Genomic DNA, 23437 nt, shown 5'->3' with positions numbered 1-23437 from the left:
CAAGTTTCTTTCAGTTTGCTGTTTTTGATTTCATATTGCTAAACTCCATTCCCAAGTATAGAAGATTTAATTATCATTATGGGTTTCAATCTATAAGTCTAGTTATTAGATAGCAGTATAGTTCGGAAATTTATCCCATTAAAATAATACATTTATGGACATTCTGATGTTATGCTCTCTCCTATGTTAGTGCACTAATTTTAAACAAATCTATCGTTGAAAAGTAATAACTGATGGATCACCTATTTTGAATCCATAGCGCCATCTGGAAGGAATTTAAATAATTTAAACTATATGTGCACACAATATATGTGAAAGCACAGGATACAATACTTCTTTTTCCTAATGTTCTATTTAAAGACAGAAATAGCTAATTTGACTTAGGTAATAGATCATTTTATGTAGCACAGTAACATATCAATGTTTTTAACAATTATTAACTCAGTACTAAATCTCATGCCCAGCCATAAAAGAACACAAGAGGACATATTATTCATTTCCTGGACTAAAGGCAGGATCACTTTAAGATAATCAACTGAAAGGGGCTTAGAAATCTTTAATCACTCCCCTATTTTACTTAATAGATGAGGAGACCAGCTCAGAGAGATGAAGTAATTTGCCTAAATGAACACTACTGGTAGCATAGCCAGAAGAACCCAAGTTCACCCCTTTATTTTGAGAGGGATATGATGGTAAGAATGTGTGTTATTTTTAGAAAGCAACAAAATGATCACAAAAACATTATATTATACATATTTCCTCCCAGGAAATTATTCTGTCTAGTTAAATCAGGCTCAGGATACATTCTATAAACTGTTCCCATAATTAAATGGGCACTGATGGAAGATATCCTAAGATTCAAAGATCAGAAAAGTAATACTGTTAAGGTAATGACTAATACTGTTATATTTTCTTCATTATTTTTCTGAGGCATATGTTCACTAATTTTAATATTTGCTTTCTATGATAGATTAGAAAAGCACACATATTAAATTAGGTGCTACCATATTTGGGGGGAAAAGAAAGTATTTTTTCTCTAGTCTTTTTAATCAAAAAAAGTTCTCCATATTAGATTCCATTTTTGGTGTTAAAAATAATTAGTAGGGACAATAGAAACCAGGTACAGAATTAATTTTCAAAGGAGCTTCATTTTTATTAATGCTTACATATAAAATTTATCAATAATTTCAAAACTATCTTCAAACTAGTTCAGTGTGTACATTGTTCTTCTCATTAGAATGAGCTTAGAATTTCCAAAATATTATTCTTGCTGCAGTATTCAAACATATGTACATTAAACTGGATAAAGAATACTACACTACGGACCACTTTATGTAATTCGTATCAGCAGTAGATATCACTGTATGCGTAAAATGCTAAAATGAGGGCAAATTATGAAACTACTGAAAGACAGAGCAATTACAGTGACAAACTGAGTTAGCCAAAGAAATGCCCCTTCTATGTTCCCCACCCCTACACAAGTTAAATAATTTAACAGGGTGAAGAACATAAATGAATGAATCTTGCGTTTTGTGGTATATATGACAGTATGGAGCAGCAGGATCTCAGATGAAGTGAAGCATGCAAGGTTCATCTAATGGTATCACTTGTTTTTTAAGTGAGGCATATAAAAAACATTCTGATTTCCAGTACTTTCTTGATCCCAACACACTTTACCTAGGACTATGTCCACTCCCATTTTTATAGCATATAGAATAAGTTATAAAACAAACATTTATATAATATGGTAATTTAAAAAGGATTTTCTAAATTATGTGTTTACAAACACCAGATTATAAGCCTAAATCTCTAAATTCCCCTTGAATTGATTTGTCTTTTGATACTATGACACAGTGAGAACAAAGGGGTAAAAACAGACATCTGAGAGCAATTTTAAAGTCTCACTGAAGGAGCCGTTATCTGGTAAGTCATGTACTATATCTAAGCTTTGACTTGCAAAAATCAGGATTGGTTGATTGATGTGGAATGGAAAATGTTATACAATTACTTCCCAAAATAGGTTATGAAAATGAAATTGTACAAATGAAACAAAATTCTGCAGGCTATCAAGAATTTTCCATGCATGAATTTTATAATAACTCATAAACATTCTTCATTTAGTATATGCAAATTTTCTTTCTGACTCTTATCAAATCTCTCTCTTCCTACAGTAACACTAATTTTAATGAAAATATGACTAAGATTTCAGTTCTACCTAATAACACAGAGTTCTACTCAGTTTTTATCAATGTCTGAATTCTGAGCACCTCTACATTCTTGAATGTTGTTTCAAGATTTTCATTTTTTCCTTTAAATTTTATCTATTTCATTGTATTTTTCATTTTTCACTCATTAGAATTTGATGAATTACCTTTTATATAAGATAAATGAATAATTAAATCTCTACTAAATAAGAGGGGAAACAAGACACTTTTACTTTAGCTTTTCTTTAATTATAATTGCATAAAAGCTCTTAGTTGAAAAAAAAATCAATGTAACATTTCATGGAGTTAAATTATTTACAAAGATGCTCAGTGATAAATCAAATATAACTTTACTATGTTACTTCCATTTTAATATACCTAATATCCATTACTATAGGAAAGCACTTGCAAATTTTAAAATAAAATCTTTAGATTATAGAAATTATCAACAAAGAGACAGTCAAGAGTTATTACCTCTACACTTTTCTTAGGAACATTAAAAATTTGCCTCACAACATCCCTGTGAGGTGGGGAGTTAAATGTTCTCATAAGACAACAAAAGAAATGGGCCAAGATATGAGGGTCAGATTACACGCAGGAAAATAGCTACATGAAGTCTCAAAAGAAATGGCATCTATGGACCAGTTCTACTTTGAAGTCCAGGTAAATGCTTAAGTTTTCACTATTCTTTATCAGGAATAATAGCTATTTTGATTTTCAAGAAACAGAAATTTTTCTCCATCGAGGGCTTCTAAGTCTTCTGAAACTTAAGTGGAGCACGTATGACACAGTATTTTGCCAAAGCAACAAAACGAAATGCCATGCGAAGTCATTTTTTCTTCTTCTATGTGTAGATATCTTAAATGCCATGTAGGCATTCACAGGAATTCACACAGTATCTTCTTTAAAGGTACTATTTCTTTTGACTCTTCAAAGTTAAAACTCCAATAATTGGGTCTTTTAAAATTGTCACGTTTCCTTCAAGTTAGTTACTCTCTCACAGTCAGAGGCTATTTGCATCTTTCCAATTAGGATAAACTGTTGATCCTCTTTTTCCACGGGATATGGTGATTCCACTAAGTTCCAAAACTAACGGAGGTCACAGAAGTCGTCTACCAAGGCAAATTGGTTGTCTCCGCAGTAGAAAAAAAAAATCCAACTTGGAGAAGTGATCTTTTCCGACTTTTCAAAAAAAAAACCCCCAAACTATCCAGTAGGTGTCAGAATGTAAGGAAGTAAGGAGTCCAGCTTTTCCATTATTAAAAAAAAAAAAAAAAAAAAAATATTTCAAGCAGCTTTTTTTTTTTTTTAAGTGAAAGTGGGGGAAAGGTAAGGGAGTCTAGGTACGTGATTGGTATGTGATTTTTCTTCTTTATTTTATGCCCAAGATATCTCTCTCCCTAAAATCCCCAAAATGTGATAATATGTCTAGTACTAGTTCATGGCTTAACATCTAGTACATCCTGTGGGTTGTGAGAGCTCTAAAATAAAGTACAGCTCCCCTCCTTGCTATGAAAATGAAGACTTTCTAACCAGATGCACCGTGTTTTCCCAAAAATAAGACCTAGCTGGACAATCAGCTCTAATGCATCTTTTGGGGCAAAAATTAATGTAAGTCCCGGTATTATATATTAATATAAATTATATATTATTTGTATTATATTATTATATTATATTACATTATACTGGTATTATATTATATTATATTATATTTTATATCCGGTCTTATATTATAGTAAAACATATTTTACTGTATTAATTTTTTATCCGGTCTTATATTAATTTTTGCTCCACAAGACACATTAGAGCTGATTGCCCGGCTAGGTCTTATTTTAGGGGAAACACGGTATGACAGAATGGCTAAGCTACACTTTTTAAAAGAAGCTGAAAAGGTATGACTACTATACAACAGCAGTATTCTTGGACTCAGATAACACCCACATAATTTAACAAATTACTAATATCCATTCTCTATGTCGCTAGAGGAAAAAATCTGTTATTTCATAGAGACCAAGAGGCCTTAGCTTTTCTCTTTAATAGTAACTAAGCTTGTTAGTAAAGCATACTCTAGAATGATCCAATTACAAAAAAAAACTATTAAACCAAAGGATTGAATATACTTTCTATCTCAAGACACTTTGGGTAACATGCTTTTCCATTAACCTCATCATATTATAGACTCCATAGCATCTATGAAGGAAATCTCTCTCTATGTCTAAGGTTTCATATTCAGTATCACAGAGAACTTTTCTTGTTGAAAAACACAAACAAACAAACAAACAAACAAACAAAAGACTTTGGTGCTTTTTTCAGAGTTGGAGAACTCATATTCCCCATTTCAAAACTTACTACAAAGCTACAATAATGAAGACAGTGTGATACTGACATAGGGATAGATAGATCAAGGGGACAGAACGGAGAGTTCAGGTAAATGAGACTAAAAAACCATGGGCTAATTTAGCTAGTGACTTAATATTCTACTTTGTAAGCACAGGCAGCCTTTAAAATGTCCTAAGACATGGTTACAATATCCTTATATTGCTTCAATGTTAATGTACATGTATGCTGAAAACTCTTTTAGACTGCATGCATACAGAAACACAACCCCTCTATGATAAACTAGGTAAAACATTGTTGACATAAAACAAGTATTGATCACAAAATCGATCATTTAAAATAATCATCAGCTAACATTTCTATAGTGCAATAAGGAAAAACCCATGATGAATCTTTTCTAGAGTAATAATTACATTAGAAATCAGTTCTTTGAAATGAACAACTTAATATGTATATTTCTATTCATATTTAATATGAACTGCTTTATATTTATTGAAATGAATACACTGTCATCTTCTAAAGTATAGTTACAGTTTTCCTCTTTTCAAAAAGGGCATATTTTTATTTTCTTGTAATCAAAAAAATACTGAAGAAAAAATCAACTATATCACTTACAAAAACAGATAAAGAAGTAAGTGTACCCCCATTCCCACCATCTATAAAAGCTGTTTCACATATTTTGGAGAGATACAAAACTAGAAAACTGGAAGGTTTCATATTTTTAGATAGGAAAACTAAGGCCTAGTGATAAGCTTTTAAAATATAGTGACAGTTTTATAAGAAGAATTCTTCCTCTCAATCTAGTTCTTTTATCTTTTAAAATAAACTATAAATTACCTTTTAAGAAGTAAACATAAGGAAAGAATATTGCTATATTTGTCAAAGTATAGATTCCTAAAACTACCAAGTCAAAGGAGTAAATCATCAACCAATCAGAACAAATATTAATGGGAAAAACACTAAAAAGTTAGGAATATAGGAGAACTTCTTCTAGCTGATAAAGAACATTTATGAAAAACCCACAGCTAACATCATATTTAACGGTAAAAAACTGAAAGCTTTCCCTCTAAGATCAGGAACAAGATGGGAATGTCTACTCTTCTCACTTCTATTCAGCATTGTATTATAGTTTCCACAAGGCAACAAGTCAAGATAATGAAGTAAACAAACCAGGAATGGAAAGGGAGAAACAAATTATCTCTATTGGCAGATGACATGATTTTGCATATAGAAAATGCTAAGGAAGCTACTAACAAACTATTAAAACAAATAAATGAGTTTAGCAAGTTTATGGGACACAAGATCACTATACAAAAATCAATTGTATTTCTATATACTAGCAATGAACAGTTAGAAAACGCAATTAAGAAAATAACTTCAGGATGATAGCATCATAAAGAAAATACTTAGGAATAAATTTAACAAAAGAAATGCAAAACTTATACTCTGAAAACAAAACAGTTGAAAGAAATTAGAGCTAAATAAATAGGAAATCATCCCATGTTTATGGAAAGACTTAATATTAAGATGGCCATCCAAAAACTGTTCTACAGATTCAATGCAATCCCTACCAGAATCCCAATGGCTTCTTCGCAGAAATTCACAAGCTGATCATAAAATTCACATGGAAATTCTAGGGACTCAGAATAGTCAAAACAATCTTGAAAAGGAAGACTAAAGTTGGAGAACTCATATTCTCCATTTCAAAACTTACTACAAAGCTACAATAATGAAGACAATGTGGTACTGGCATTGGGAGAGATAGATCAAGGGGACAGAACTGAGAGTTCAAAAAATAAACCCTCACATTTATAGTTAACTCATTTTTGACAAGGATGTCAAGAAAACTCAATAGGAGAAGAATGGTCTTTTCAACAAATGGTGCTGGGACAACTGGATAACCCGTGCAAAAGAATGAAGTTGGACCTCTAACAATCATATAGAAAAATTAACTCAATGTGAACCAGATCTAAATGTAAGAGTTGAAACTATGAAATTCTTAGAAGAAAACATAGGTGTAAATCTTTGTGACTTTGGAGTAGGCAATGCTTTCTTAGATATGACACCAAAACCAAAAGCAACAAAGAAAACATAAACAAATGAGACTCAATTAAAATTAAAAGTTTTTGTGTTGCAAGGGACACCATCAAGAAGGTGAAGCGGCAATCCACGGAATTGGAGAAAGTATCTGCCAATCATTTATCTGATAAGGGGTTAATATCCAGAATGTACTCATTTAAAGAATTACAACTCAACAACAAAGAAATAAACAACCCGATTAAAAATGGGCAAAGGATCTGAGTAGCCATTTTTTCAAAAACGATTTACAAGTGGTCAATAAGCACATGGAAAAACTGCTCCACAACATTAGCCATCAGGGAAATACAAATCAAAACCACAATGAGAAACAACTTCACACCTACTAGGATGACTATAACCAAAAAGCAAATAATAACAAGTGTTGATGATGATGTAGAGAAATTGGAACACTTAGGCCCTGCTGGTGGGAATGTAAAATAATGCAGCTGCTTTGCAAAACCGTCTGGCAGTTCCTACCAAATTAATCACAGAATCACCACATGACCCAGTAATTCCACTTCTAGTTATACACCCAGAGAATTGAAAACCTATATTTACACAAAACTTTCACACAAATATTCACAAAAGCATTATTCATAACAATAATGGAACTTTCAAAAAGTGGAAACAACCTAAATGTCCATCAACTGATGAGTGGATCAATAAAATATGGTATATCCATACAATGGACTATTATTTGGCAATAAAAGGAAATGAAGTATTTATACATGTGACAACATGGATGAAACTTGAAAACATGTTATGTGAAAGAACCTAGTCACAAAAGTCCACATATTGTATGATTCCACTTACACAGAATGTCTAGAACAAGCAAATCTACAGAGACAGAAAGTAGATTACTGGTTGCCTAGGATGGGGGTGGCAGGGAGTGCGTGAAGGAGAAAAGGGGAGTGACTGCTAATGGGTACAAGGTTTTGGGGGAGGTGATGAAAATGTTCTAAAATCTATTGTGATGATGGTCGCACAACTCTTGCGAATATACTAAAAAACCACTGAACTGTACATTTTAAATATGTGAATTGTTCAGTATGTGAATTATACTTCAATAAAACTGTGACTGAAAATATTAATGGGACTATTAATAGCTAAGTGATTCCAATTAGAATTAAAAAGGCAAAGTACCATATTTTGCCATGTATAATACACACCCACATTTTTGGCCCAAATTTTCAGGGGAAAAATATCTTTTGTTTTAATTTTTTAATTCAAATTTTTATTTGTTTACATTTAGATATTTGTATTTTGTATTATATAAGAATTTTAGCGTTTATTTTTAACATATTATGGTACAAATAATTACAATACACAAGAACAGATACAAGGTACAAAAAATTTTATGTACCAGTAACAAATCTGCGATATTTACACATCATAGAAGGCCAAGAACTCTTCGTCATTGCAAGTTCGTCATAAGTTCAACAAAACCGATTATCATATTCCAGGGTATTACTTTGCATATGGATATCATTATAGATTTCTAGAGTTACACTTTTAATTCATAAGCATAAATAAAAGAATTTAAAACATTTACATAATACAGAATTAATACTACCCATGTATAATGTGCATCCTTATTTTTTCCTCACAAATTTGGGCAAAAAAATTGTGCATTATACACGACAAAATACGGTGATTATTCTTCATATTGGTATCTTTGTTAGCCCTGCCTAATATATGAGTATGATCTATTTTTGATACTAGTGATCAAATTGCACTAACTTATATACCCCCTTCTGTCATCTCAGTTACAGTAAAAGCATATACATTTATTCACTCAAGAAATTCATTATCTATTACATACCTAAATGGCTAGAAACTACATGGGATACCAAAAAATGTAAGTCAACGACGCTTAGTCTAGAAGCTAAGAATCTACTAGGGGAGTTTAGCAAGTCATAGCAAGTGAGTTCAGGAGAAGGGGAGCTGTCTCAACCAGGATGGACCATAATGATCAATGACTCTGGAGACCTCTCTGGTCTAATCTAGCCATTAGAAAATAGTGATGCTGAATACCTGTTCCTGGACTTGCTTTCACTTCTATATAATGAAGTGGCTGGACTATGTAATAGCTAAAGATCCTTCTATCTCCAAAGTTCTAATAACAATGTTTAGATTTCAATTTAGGCCAGAGTCATAAAAATTAACCATTTGTCTACATTTGGATATATAGCCAAGCTAAACTGTCAATGGAAAATGGCAAACAATTAGAAAACAAATAAAAGTAAAATGTACATTTATTTCAATGACTTAGTTGTATCTACATTTTATACACCCTGCAAGGAGGGTAGTCCATGGAGCATGAAAACTTTCAATACATTTCAGTGAATTAACTGTCAGCTTTTTTCCATGTGAAATGTGAGGTTAATGTGTTATCCCATGAAGTAAGAGTTGGCCCCAATCTGTATACTTCTGCCAAATGTACATAGTACAAGTCTCAATTTTAAAAATACTTATAGTCCTTAAATTCACTTCTTTCAGTCAAGTAATATTTGTGCTGACTTTTATAAGAGATGAAATTTTAAAAAACACATTTAGCTATAATTGGTTTAAAAACAAAGAATATGAACGGTCTACTTTCACAGAAAACACATCATGGAGTCACTCTGTACTGCATTTTAAGTAAGGAGAAAAATTGTTCTCAAGAGAAGAATAAAAATTTTTGTATTCCAAAGAAAATGCACATTTTAGTATCTTTCACATTATTTAGGTAGTTAACAACATTGTTTATTTACGCATTATCTTTAACATTTCTTTATACAAACTAGGAAACTTTGAAGAAAGTCAGACTAAGTCACTTAAACTCAAGTCTTGAGTTTGATAACAGTGACTGGTTTTCAAAGAATGTAACTAGTTTTATATTTTAGCTTCAAGGTCTTAGGAACCTGTAGGTGTAACTAGCGGATTGAGGCATTGTACCAAAGGCATTCTGTAAGGGAAATTGTTTCAATCGTATGTTTATTGAATGTTTACTGGGCTAAGCACCAGGAATATAAATGAATAAAACACAATCCTTGCCCCAGAACCGACTGAAACGTTAATGTTAACCTCTATATGTCAGTTTGGAGGCAATAGGGATTTAGCAGAAAAGGAAACATAATTCAGTCGGAGGACATGAAAGAAAGCTGATTGGAGGAGGTAATGCTGGAGCTTGTAGGATATATAGGGGATGACAGGTTGGTGGTAGAGTTAGAGGCAGAGGTGAGGTGGGAGAAACTATGGAGAGAGGGAGGGAGAGAGGGAGAGAGAGAGAGAGAGAGAGAGAGAGAGAGAGAGAGAGAGAGAGAGAGAGAATCAGATGTTGCAAAGCGATGGGAGAACATTCCAAAAACAAGGGAGCAAAGATTTGCAGAAGAGAATAATAACAAGGTTGCTTGATTGTATGTGGAGTACAATCAATCTGGAGCAACTGCTACAGGAGCACAAAGTGATGTGGCTGGGGACACATCACCGAGTGCCTACGGATTGGTCTACATACACCACGCCACTGAAATATGTTAAGGAGGAAAGTAACATGGTCAGATTTTTGTGTTTGAGAAAATTAATAACACCTGTCACAGTAATATGTCACCAAAGAGAAAATATCCAGTATTCCAAAGCTGAAAATTTTATCCTCCAAAATACCTCCACCAAGAGTTTATAAGAGTATTACAACAATGGATATTACTAGCTGGGAATTTCTCAAAATCCTTACCCTGGGCTAAACCATATGTAAATCAGAAAGATTCCTTTTGAAAGTCTAAACTAGAAACCAGATTGGATCATCTAGTCCCAATCCCTCTGTTTGGACTTATTTTTTAAAAACCTTTAGTATCTTCAAGTGAAACTCATACACTCCACTTTACCACAGACATCACAATTCCGTACTGTCACACACACCACAAATTTCACACATGTATGTGCCTTGCTTGGCCCTGGCCTCTGCCTACATTCACTAGTCCCTTACTACTCTAGTAAGAGGAAAGATGGAAAGCCAAATCCAAAAAAACAACAACATTTTCCCCTAAGTCCCAGAACAGAACTGTCCACATCACAAGCTTCCCTTCCAATGGAATCCCTATTATGGTCTCCTAAGAACAGGAAAAAAGGAATTTTTAAAAGCCCTCTTTAGGGATGAGTTCATAATCAATCTAAGGTCAATCTGTCCCGTTGTGAATGTCACACTTTTAACTCCAGCTGGTCATCTTGGAAACAGAAGTTGACAATCACTAGAGATGGACTGGTGAACATTCTTTGCCATGAATTACAATGATAAGGTAGAGGGGGAGAAGGGGGAGGGGCTAATCTCTATGGGGGTTGGGTTAGTAATGCCTTCATATCAAGTGAACAGTATTTTTCTTTATGCAAATAATCTATATTAAGTTACAGTGCCTGAAAAAAAAGTTTCAGCAAATTTTCACATTTTCTTCAAAATCTTTTCAAAGATATTAGAAGAGAATAAAGGTTAGTTCTTAAAAAATTCAAGATAGAAAATTTAAGTATACTTATTTAGAAAGGTAAACCCTCTTGGTCACTAAACTGCATTTTTTATTGCATTTTATTTAAGAATATATGAACTGCTTTTCACTTTCCAGAGAATGCAGAAGGGGACATATTACCAAATTACCATAGCAGTTCTTATAAAATGCTATCTGTTCATAATTGTGGTAAAGGAAATTATACATCTCCAAATTGTTATATTGAAATCTCTCACAAACTGTCTTGGCCTTCAAATTAACTTTTGAAAACCTAATCTAACTGATGAGGTTTAATGATGGAAGAATAACAATATTTAAGTCAATTGTAACTGCAACAATGAGGGGAATCCAACAACTTACATTTTTCATCTGCAGTTATATCAGTGACAAAGCACTTCTTGTGTAAACAAGTCCCAGCTTTACAAAGATTTATCAAAACAAAAGTTACCTGCAGAAATTATTTCTATTTTACTTCATAACTATAATTCTTTATTATTCATAAAAAAGAGACAGATGGCATAGCTGTGGAGAGTATAGAAACGTTAACAGTCATTCACTCTTCTCCTGTTTGTATCATCTTTCAAGTAAGTACAAACTGTATTTGATTCAAGGTAAAGCACTATTTTTTTTATTTTAACATGTAACTAAAATGGTGTGCAAAATTCCCAATGAAATTTAGTTTTTGAGGTTGTACAAAAATCCCTAATCACAGTTTTAAAGTAATAGCTTTCTGAAACTCCAATAATGAAGAAATTAATTTACTAATACAAATGGAATGAACCCACCCAGATTTCATAACTTTTGATAAAATTGTCATCATACTGATTTAAAACAAAAATCAATATACTAAAGAGCAACGTGTCTGCATACATGCTTTAATGAATATCTGTTGGAAACACGTGAAGTAACAGAAATATCTCTTTTAACAGAATAAAAGATACATGCAGTACCCCCGAAATGCATAAATTTTAGCAGCACCATAAGAATGCATTATTTAAACATTAGAAGAATTTAAATATAATCAGTGCTTTAAAAAGCCTATTTTCCATTAACAGAATCCAACTGTTACTAAAATTTATCAGTACAAAAATAGCTTCATGAGCTACTAATGTCTATATATCTGTTCTGAACTCTCAAACACATAGCAGCAGTTATTTATCAATATGTTAGGATAATAAATGTGCAATGAACAAAATTAAAAGTTTTAGTTTTAAATATTATATGTATTATATTCTAACAGCATTGGGATAGTATAAAATAAACAATTTCCAGGAGTATTGAAATAGCTTTAAATCTTTTTAAAAAATCCTAGGATCTATTATTATTAAGAAATAACAAGTAAATTTCAGAATTCCATACAGTTGATGCTATGAAGCAAATAATATTCCCTGGAATGAGAGAATAAAATCTTCCCCCGTATATATATGCTAGTCTATTAGTATATAGCTACTTTATTTAGTATATAGTTAATCTAAGACTACGGTCTCAAAGGATACCTGAACACTTCAGTGAGTCAGAGTATATGCCTGCTCCGTCCCAAAAGGATATTTAAGTTAAAAAATAACTTCTTAAGAAAAAATGCCATTTAGATAAAATTTAATACCATTTCCTCAAAGAAATGAGTTAACATTTTCATCTTCACCATCTCCCTCTTTTACATATCCCTAAATTTTAAAAAGTATTTAAATAAATACAATAAAAAAGTGTTAATGTATTGAAACTTATTCAATGAGAATGTTTTTTGCATAGTTTATGACACGGACATAAAACAGTACTATAGTACTGGACTAAGGAGTATTGAGCAGCCCATTTTTTTAATTTAGTTATGCAGTATAATTAAAAATCAAAGAAAGAGTAAATAATTCAAGTAACCCTATACTGCCGCTGAGTTAGATAAGTTGTATTAGCCTAGTAAGTAAGTTTTTTAAAAGTTCAAAATAATTTTAGGCTGTCGCTTGCCCAAGGGCAGCCTCTACTCTGCCTGTGGAGTGGATCACCTCACAATAAACTTCTTTTGTTCCTTAAAAAAATTTAAAAAGTTCAAAAGTAATTTTTAAAAAAAAATTTGTGGATGAATTACATGTCTGGAATTTCTTATATGTATTACATATCATATATCATATCATATATTATATTATATCAGACTTGATCTTATATTGTAGTAAAATAAGACCAGGTCTTATATTAATCTTTGCTCCAAAAAATGCATTAGAGCTCATGGTCCAGCTAGGTCTTATTTTCAGGGAAACATAGCATGTTCCTTATTGAGCAGGAAAATGGTATCAACCATAACAGAGAAACATTGGCAAAATATTGTTTTTGCTATTCATTCTTTTCTGTTAAAATAAGTACTAAGTAGGGAATATAGTCAACAACATTATCATAACTATTTATGGTGTCAGGTAGGTACTAGACTTATCGGGATGATCACTTCATAAACTATATAAACATCTAACCACTATGCTGTACACCTGAAACAAATACAGTATTGAATGTCAACTGTAATTGAAAAATAAAAAGTTTTTTTAAAAAAAGTACTAAGGAAGAAAGACAAATGGTCTAAGCCTTAAAACAGATTTCCTCTGTCTTCCTTTGCCACAAGAAAAAGAATGGTGTGTCAAGTTTAAACATTCATGAGTTTCAGATTTAAATAAAAATTATTTTGATATTCTTTCTGTCTCTAATTCATGGCAACCCTTGCCCTTACCTCTACACATGTATCCTAGGATAGGAATAGTTATTAACTTCCTGACACAACAATGTGCTCATATTGGGGATTTGACTAAAATTTAGCATAGTTAACTAACTGGTACTAGGACACATTCAGGTCAAAAAGGCTGAGCTGTAGTCCTCAAGTTTTTAGAAATGACCTGTGTGACCTAGGACAACTCACCTATCCTCTGGGAGTTAGTCTCATGTGTAAAGGCACATGTTTTCAAACTTTGACAGTTAGCACTATAATCCAGCACACACATAAATAGGTACATTACTGACACAAAGTTTCTACTCTTATTGTGAGTTTTACTCTGATGTTTCCTATTTGGTTTTATTATATTTCACTTTTCAGAATGCCATGAATAACCTAAATTAATTTCAAATTACCACCGTTTGGAAAATCCTGGATTACACCATCTCAAGTCTCTTCTAGCTGTGATATTTTGGGATTTTAACATTAGCAGCAAAATACACTATCTTGTATTGCAGGCAGAAATCAAAACAAGGTCAGAGAGTAAGTCTTCTAAAATCCTATAGCTAGACAGTTTTACAATAGAAACCTATAAGATGTAATGCCTTTAACATAATTAAAAGCTTAAATTCACCTGATAGGTCTTATTTTCAGAACTCAAACATCTCCATGGCTAATCTATAGATTCTAGTAGTCAAAGAAGCTCTATCTTCAAATCAAATAACTCCCATTAAACTCCCAGAAATGGAGAAAATCAACAGATGACAACCAATCCCAGTTAGTAACTTCAAATACTAAGGATTAGCAGAGGAATAAACACTTAGAAAACTTTTGGCCCATAAAGTAAACTAGGAATAGTTTTTACAAATATTAAAACACAGAAGTTCTTGTTTCTAAATGCAACACTATTCAAAGCATGTGACTCAAGTGTCAGCCAAATAAATCAATTTTATAATTACGTTCAGTGCAGTTAAGTCTATGTATTAAATGGATATGTTAAATATAATTTCATAGAAGGATATTTTTCCTCCCTCAACATAAATTGCACACTAATCACATAGCTCTTTAATTTTAATTGCTGATTGTAAAAACCCACATGTTTTACAAATCATATAGTCTTCAGATCAGAGGAACTAAAACTTTTCATGTGTTCAGTCATTTTTACAGCTACAGAAAAGAGAATATGCTCATACTGCAATAGTTAAATCATGATCTCCATGATAATTCCAAGATATGCCTACTGTTTATGCAAATATTAGCAGTTTTAGAAACAATTTTGAATAGCTTCACAGTAAAATAGTTTTTACCATTCATTACTAAAAACAAACAAACAAAAAAAACACCTTAACTAATTTCTTCTTTCTCAGCCTGACCATGAGGTCCCTCAATGTTAGTCTCTAATATGCTTAATCCTATGCCCCTAATACTCAATAAATTCAATTAAAATTAGAATTCCAACAAAAAAAAAGAGTTTGGAATATCTCACTTCATAATCTTCTGAATATGCTAAAGAATTTGATTTTTTTAAACACTGGTCCCAAAAAGCGGTACACAACAAAGGGAAACTATTTTCCTAATTTCAACTAAAAGTACCTAGTCAAAAGTTTCCAAAGAAAGATAAAAATTAACTTTAAGACAATGCCTGATTAGTATTTGTTTATATTTGCAATACTGCAGTTTCATAGACCTCCTTATATCCTAAAAATACCACAGTATGGCCAATAATTAATGTAACTGGTTTGGAACACATTTAGGATAAATTGTATCTTTTTAAAGTATCAAATTATTTTAAAATTCAGAAGCATGTGAAGATTTATTTTCTGTTGGTGTACAAAAATAATTTTGATATCATCATTAACTTCATTCTAGAAGTTACCTCAACAACTTGCTTCCTTCTGTGAAATCACACAGTTAGATCACCTCTAATAGAAAGTAGGAAGAAGTCTATTTAAAAAAAAAAATTATAACCCTCAAGAACATACATGAAAATGCAAACCAGGTTAACAAAGGAGGCCTTCTAGGGGCTCTGTTAAAAATCGAAGTACAACACGTGTATTGTTTCACTGAAAAACGATTTGTATTGTAATTAGCTCAGTAGCCCTTTTCCTACATTAATAATGGAAATGTTCACCCCAGTCCAACTAGGCAACTATAAATTATTAAAACCTTTCTGAGGTTGGCAGAAAGAATTAAAAAACAAAACAAAAAAGTCTGACCTGGAATTTTCACTCAAGGTTGTAACTTCACAAGATGTATCTGAAACCCAAATAACTTTTTTACACATTTTACTTAATCATGATGCTTGAATTGAATCTGTACCTATGTGAAAATGGCAATGCATTCTGAGTTGGTTCAGCCCTTGGCTCTGAGTTCTGTGTCACATCAGGTGTTCTTTCATCGTCTGTCCCATTGATACTTTCTGGTGTTAAAGGAGACTGAAGATCCCCGCCTGCTGATTCCTTAAAAACAAGGGTAGGATAAGAAAGTATTATATTTCTGTTAAAATACACAAGATAATCTTAAAGTTAGAACTGACTCTGATATATGCTTACTTATGAACCATATTTCAATTCAAATTTGAGTCAAAGACTTAAAAAAATTAAAATCTGAAGGAGAAATACTTTTTAAAAGCAAAACAACTCATAAGAAAACTATCTGAAACGTAACACAATTTAGAAATGTGGGGGTGGCAGGATGGCTCAGTTGGTTGGAGCGCGGGCTCTCGACAACAAGGTTGCCGGTTCAATTCCCACATGGGATGGTGGGCTGTGCCCGCTGCAACTAAAGATTGAAAACGGCGACTGGACTTGGAGCTGAGCTGCACCTGTCACAACTAAGTTTGAAGGATAACAACTTGGAGCTCAGGGGCGCTGGAGAAACACACTGTTCCCCAATATTCCCCAATAAAAAATATTAAAAAAAAAAAAAAAAAGAAAAGAAATGTGTTAGGTTGGTGCAAAAGTAATTATGGTTTTTGCAATTATTTTAACTTTTTAAACCGCAATTACTTTTGCTCCAGCCTAGTACTGTGTTTCCCCGAAAATAAGATCTAGCCGGACAATCAGCTCTAATGCATCTTTTGGAGCAAAAATTAATATAAAACCCGGTCTTATTTTACTATAAGACCAGATGTAATATAATGTAATATAATATAATATAATATAATACCCGGTATAATATAATATAATATATAATAGAATATAATAATTCCAGTCTTATATCAGTTTTTGCTCCAAAAGATGCATTAGAGCTGATTGTCTGGCTAGGTCTTATTTTTGGGGAAACAGGGTAGTTTCAAAGAACTGAAAAACTTGTGGGTTTATATAAGCAACTAATTGGTTCTAGAATAAAAGATATCCAAGGAATTACTTGAGAAGAAAAAGAAGACGGCACAAAAATGCAACAAGGTGTGATTTTATTTGGGAGGGTAGAAAGGCGAAAGGGAAATTTTCAACAAGTTTTAATTTTTTTATTTGTCCTACTTTACAATTCCTAGAGTTATTTTTCAAAGCAACCAGAAATACCTCTATTAACATACATAATGATGTTAGTGTATTTTGGCTTTTCTTGCCTGCTACTCATAATGGAATTGTTTTTTCACAAAATTTCCTTTTATGTCTACTTTTAATTAAGATTTGCCTATCAAGGCAAATTTAATTTATCCCTCTGGAAAATAAATGGAATTCAAAATGAAGCTAAAGCTGACACTAATTCTTGCAACTGCCATTATCATATCATCCAAATTTGATATTAGAATTCAGAATGAGGGATCATTTGACAAACCTCTAACCAGGACAAATCTTAGCACCAGATAGTTGAAGAGCCGCTTGGTAGACCCTGTGTTATCACTAGGCAATAAAACTTCCCAACTGAAATATTAGGCTATGTTAGGGAACAAAATGAAAACATCAGTGTCCAACAGGGAGCTGGTTAGGTATGGCCATAGTCTGTCAACATAGTTTGTATTTAGAAGAATACAAGATTTCTTCAAATACAAACAAGAAAAATATGTGTAATACAGGCAAATGCTTATAATGAGAAAATACGTGAGAATATAAGGCTATATCTAGGTTATGAAGAAGTGCTAGAAAGATATATGGTGGAACATGCAAACATGGTGAGACTTTCTTTTGGGGGCTTCTGATTTTATAATGCTGTATATATTTTATTTCACATTTAAATATTTTTACTAATAGTACTATAATGCTATAAATTATGTAAGCTATCAAAGATCAAAAGGCAACTCTCTCAACAATTTTTTTCAATTATTAATGGAATCTTTATTTTGACCTTTAATTTTATTCTTATTAAATCTTTCTCCTAAATCCTCTTTGTTTCCATTAACTAATAGTTAATGCATGAATAAAGTTTATAGTATAATGTGACAACATAAAATTGTTTTACTACAAAGTCAAATCCTGCTAAGTGAATAACGGGAACAATACCCAAAGGGACTACTACCAGGTCAATTATGAACCATATCAATTAAGCAGAAAAAGTTTAAGCAGCCAATTAGAAATCATGTTATCATCTTTGGTTTCAATAAATCAGGACTATTTTCCTCCAAGAAAGGCCAAACCAAACTAAAATAATCAAGGTTGACTATCCCATCACCTAAGCAGTAAGTTGGCCAAGACCTGATTCAGTGGAAATGATAACAGAAACAAATTACTTGGCACCCCTGAAAGGACATAACCAGCATTAGCAATTAAAGATTCACTTAGGAATTTGCTTGAAACAGTTGACAAGAGTGTGAGGAACAAAAGTAGATTAGGATTAAAAGAGAGGGAGGAATCAATAATGTTGTAAAGATTTTGTAGGGTATCCGATGGACACTTGTCCCATTAGGGAGACCACCTCAGGGATGATGTAGATGCCTGATCACTGCACTGTACACCTGAAGCTGAAGAATAATGAATGTCAACTACTATTTTATATATATATACATATATAAATATGTATATATAAATATATATAATATATAAATACATATTATATATAAATATATAAATATATATTATATAAATATATACAATATATAAATATTTATATTTATTTATTTACATATATTTATATATTATATATATATGTATATAGTTACAAGAAGTGGAGTTCAGCATTAGGAATAGAGACAGTGGAAATGAATGGCTGCATGCGATGTCAGAGGCGTAGTAGATGGGGGTAGGAGGGTTATCACTGTGTGAGGGATATAAAGGATAAATGTCTATTACATTGTTTTGCACACCTGAAACTAATTTAAAAAAACACAACAACAACAACAACAAAAAATAAAAAATAAAAAATAAATAAAAGAGAGGGAGAAAGATGAGTAGTAGTTTGATTTCTGGTCCTTACTACCTTCTGGGGGAAAATTAGGAGGGTTTTGAGGCATGTGTCTTGGGGAGGCTAGAAACGTTGAAGTTACTGAAGTAGAAAGACTGTTCTCAGAGGCAAGTTAAGGAAAGGAAGGTGAGGAAACAAGGGATAGAGGCTGACCATTCCAGCATCACAACACAGAAAGCTTTTCTCCAGAAAACTTGAATATTAGCTATATTTAACGAAAGGCATATTTAATCACCTTAGATTATTATATCTAAAATGAAATGGAAAGAAATGCTAGGAAAGAGAGACAGAAGAAGAGCAAAAGGATACATTAAGGAAGATGAGGCCAAGATCAAATGTCTACTGTCATAAATCATTCCCTACACCTGGTCACCATCCAGAGCCACCGTCGCTGAAATCCCATTTCTGATAACCATAGGAAAAATAAAATTAAATACACAACTGAAATAGGTATATATACTATTCTATAACATATAGTATATCATATAATATCAGAAAAATGACATAAAAATCCACTAATATAACACCTAGATTTCTTTGCAAGTGCTAAGGGTTAGCTCTACTTACGGAAAAATACCCAGGAAATTACAGAAAATTAATTACCAGTATGATTTATATAAAACAGATAACATGGAATTTCAATCAACAGATTCATATTCAAAGACTTCAGCTTTAAATCAAAATATTGATGAATAAATAAAACTTAATGCGGTGCTCGCTTCGGCAGCACATATAATAAAACTTAATGTTATTGAATTTTAATTTATAAATTTAAAAGAATCTTTAAAAAAATTCTTCATATTAACTGACATTTGGGATTAACTCATCAACTACTGGTTTTGATTCCAACAGGTAAAGAGGCCTTGTACTGTACAACCTCCTGTCCTCTCAACCTAACCCACTCCCTTTCCACCTGCTCTTCAACCTTGACTTACAATCTCTTCGCCCTCTGATACTACGCTGCTTCATCAGGCTCAACCAGGCTCAACACCAGAAAGCCAGTCACCTTATTTATACTCTCACCAGCATCATCCAATTTCCGGGGTTCTTTTACCCTCTATATTACCTATCTTGTCAATTTCCAATTTTACATTGGCTGAACTGTCATTCCCCATTCTTATGTCCCCAAACTACCAAGAGCTAGGCAAGAAAATACTGTTAAATATGCTATGAAGATAGCTTTGAGCTCTGACTTTAATTATGCTCTTGAAATGCCAAGTAATCTTTAATTTACTTACTCCCACTTGACTTTTTTTTCCCCTTTACCTAACCACTATTCCACACCACTGTTCAAGCCTTCTTTCTCTCTTCAGTTGTCCTTCCTCTCAGGGAATGATCTAATTCTTTCTTCACAGAGAAAACAGAAATAAACTGGCATAGACTTCCTCAATCACTCTCCTATCTTTATCTGAGTCCATTTTTATCCTTCCCTCCTGTCTCAGATAAAGTGGCTAATTTGCTTCCATTCTCCCCCCCCTCACATTACCTCTTGCATAATGCTCCATCAATGATCCCTTCCTTCTATTCTTCTTTTTCCTTCACTGACTCCTTCCTTACATTTAAAAACATATTTAAGTAAGTCACTCCTACACATACGTTCTTGAAAAAAACATTTTGTTAGCTCCACATCCTCCTGAGATTACTCATAAAGGAGAAACAAATATGTGTTACCTTATAGTCTCTCTACCAAACATTTTGGTCACAAATAGCCCAAAGTCAACTGCTTTCATTCTAAAACTGCTTCACGTTGCACTTCCTTCACCAGCAGTCCACCTATAATTACAGTGAACTCCCTTTTATTCGGTTGAAAGTCCTAAGTCCCATCATTGGTACGCTGACATTGCCACATCATATCCCATCATATCCTAGAATTTAAAATTTGCAGGAAGAAGTCTCTTGACTTCTGCTGGTTCATTTCCTACTTCTATTTAGTGTCTTGCCCTATAGCTCCCTCCAATTTCTTAAATAACAATCTTTAAGTGATAATTTTGATTCTTGTTTCTCCTCCCTTTTCATTCTATTTCTTTCTGGATGTTATTCTCACCTACAGCTTTGACTACAATATATTTGTTGATGACTCATGAGACTTAGCTCCAATTTCAAGTTTCTAACTACCCACAGGACATATCTACCTGGATGCCCCATTAGGATACAACTTCAATATCTGAAGTGGAAATCTTTTTCTGAAGTTCGTGCTACAAACCAAGTATAGAAGTTTCAAAAACATCTAATTCCTCACGTACCACCCTCCTTTATTTACCCTTACCATCCCCTTAATTACCACATTTCCTCCAAATTCAGTCAATTTCACCATTGTTATGTCTATTCCCTTCTCTCTAGTCTCACTGCCAGTACCCAGTAGGTAAACCCAATGGAGAAATGGATAAATACTCCATTGACAAAAGTACCAGGATTAGAGGCATAAATCCACTGTCCTTACTTTGGATAGCGAACAATAATATCCAGGAAATTCTAGTGAAACTTTCCGGAGGTCGTAAAAGATGTTCTTGCTGTATCTTATTCTGTAAAACCACATTAGTTATATGACACTTAAAAAGTATCATATTACTAATAAAAATATGCATATTAATTAATAGGCTTTCACTAATTCTAATGGTATATTTGTGGGCTAGATATATAAGTAACACAGTGCAGGGTAGTAACACTTGGCTAATACACACCATCTTTCAAAAAAAATCCATTTATATCAAGTTACACCCTTGTTAAAGAAAATCGAAAACATTTGAGATTTATTGCACTTATAATGTCCTAAGAGCATATAGTTTAACCCCTGACATGGATTTAAGAACTACCCAGATAAGTCAACTGACTTTCACAGGACCAAAGAGCTAGTCACAAAGATCCTAATAATCAGTTACAATACACTAGTGCCTCATTTGGGGAAATACAATTTATCAGTAAAATGACCATTTAAAAAATTATGGTATTTATAATAGCTAAAGAAACTTTGCTCTTTCTTTATATACACACATATATGTATATTGGACTTTTTCTATAAAATGAATTCTGCGATATATTCAATTCTATACAACTTTACAATTTAATTGGGGGAAAAAACCCACAACTTTTGTTTGGCTACAGATAACTGATGGAGTAAATACTCAATTTAAAAGTCTTAGTCAACTGACAGCTAAAAAATTTTTTTTTCGAAACTCCAATGAAGAAAAATGTGGATACTATTTGATTATATAGCCCTTTTTTCTTCAATGCACATTCTGAGAAAAGTGCATAACAAGTTAACTGAAGTACAGTATTTTTACTGTGAACCACATAAAAAAATTCAGGTTTAAAGCCAACCATCACTCTTAATTTTATATCAAATTGATCATTTAAAAGATTCCGATGGAACATGATAATGTACGATCTCCAATAGAGGAAGTTCTAAATTAATGCCTATTATTTAAAGAGGGACATGAAAGAAACCAACAACTAATATGTGATTCAACTTATTCCTAAAGATCTAACCTTGATCAAGACAACATTAACATTCTCTGACACGATCACACATTTATATTGAGTGTACATCCTTAGCTCACGAGTCTAAGAATGGGGAAGTGGCTAACTTCGCTCTGAATGCCAGACTCCTTTCACCACAAGCCTTCAGGGAGGTGGAATGGCTGCTTCTCAAAATGTGGTCCACAGAGTAACAGCATCAGCATCTCCTGAAAACTTGTTAGGAAAACAAATTCTTGGGCCCCATCTCAGCCCTACCAAATCAGAAATGTTGAGGGTAGGAACAAGCAATTTGTGTTTTAACAAGTCTCCTGCAGGATTCTTATGCAGACTTTATTCAATTAAGGCATCTGTGTTTTTTTTAAATAACTGTTGTGTGCCAAATCCTGTGTCAAGGCTTTATATCATTATCTTCATCATTACAACCACATCACCAACAACAGCTGTTAACATTTATTAGGCATTTACTATAGGCTAAACACTTTGTAATCCTCATTTAATTCTCACGATAACCCTATAAGGAGATATCGTTCTCATTCCCATTTTATAGATTAAAAAAAAAATAGTAACTTGCTTAAGTTCAGACAACTAGCTAGGGTTAGAGCCCCGATTGAAAGCCTGACTCTAGAGCCTACATCATTGCCATTATCATATGACACTGTCATGATGCCATGTTATAATGACCTTGCCATTATGTACTTATTCCTCCCAACAATTCTGTAATGTAAGTAATGAAATACTTAGTTACAGATGTATAAAAACAGACTTCGGTTAAGCAATTTTCCCAAGATCACACAGTGAAAGAAAAAGGATTTATGTCTAAATTTGTCTGACTTGAA

At 32.7% G+C, this 23437-nt stretch overlaps 1 protein-coding gene across 2 annotated transcripts in view; it reads right to left on the bottom strand.

Annotated features, from left to right (window-relative positions):
* The window catches only part of HOMER1 (homer scaffold protein 1), a 117254-nt gene that overhangs the window by 41290 nt on the left and 52527 nt on the right, over window positions 1–23437 (bottom strand). For both annotated transcript variants that reach the window (XM_019728184.2, XM_074328799.1), the window contains exon 5: window positions 16101–16240. In XM_019728184.2, the coding sequence (XP_019583743.1) occupies window positions 16101–16240 (140 nt within the window). The remainder of the gene's footprint in view (window positions 1–16100; window positions 16241–23437) is intronic.

The sequence above is a fragment of the Rhinolophus sinicus genome, linkage group LG03 (assembly GCF_036562045.2).
Source record: "Rhinolophus sinicus isolate RSC01 linkage group LG03, ASM3656204v1, whole genome shotgun sequence".
Lineage (NCBI taxonomy): Eukaryota > Metazoa > Chordata > Mammalia > Chiroptera > Rhinolophidae > Rhinolophus > Rhinolophus sinicus.
The sequence above is the reverse complement of the archived record's forward strand: the minus strand, read 5'-3'. Positions and strand labels throughout refer to the sequence as shown.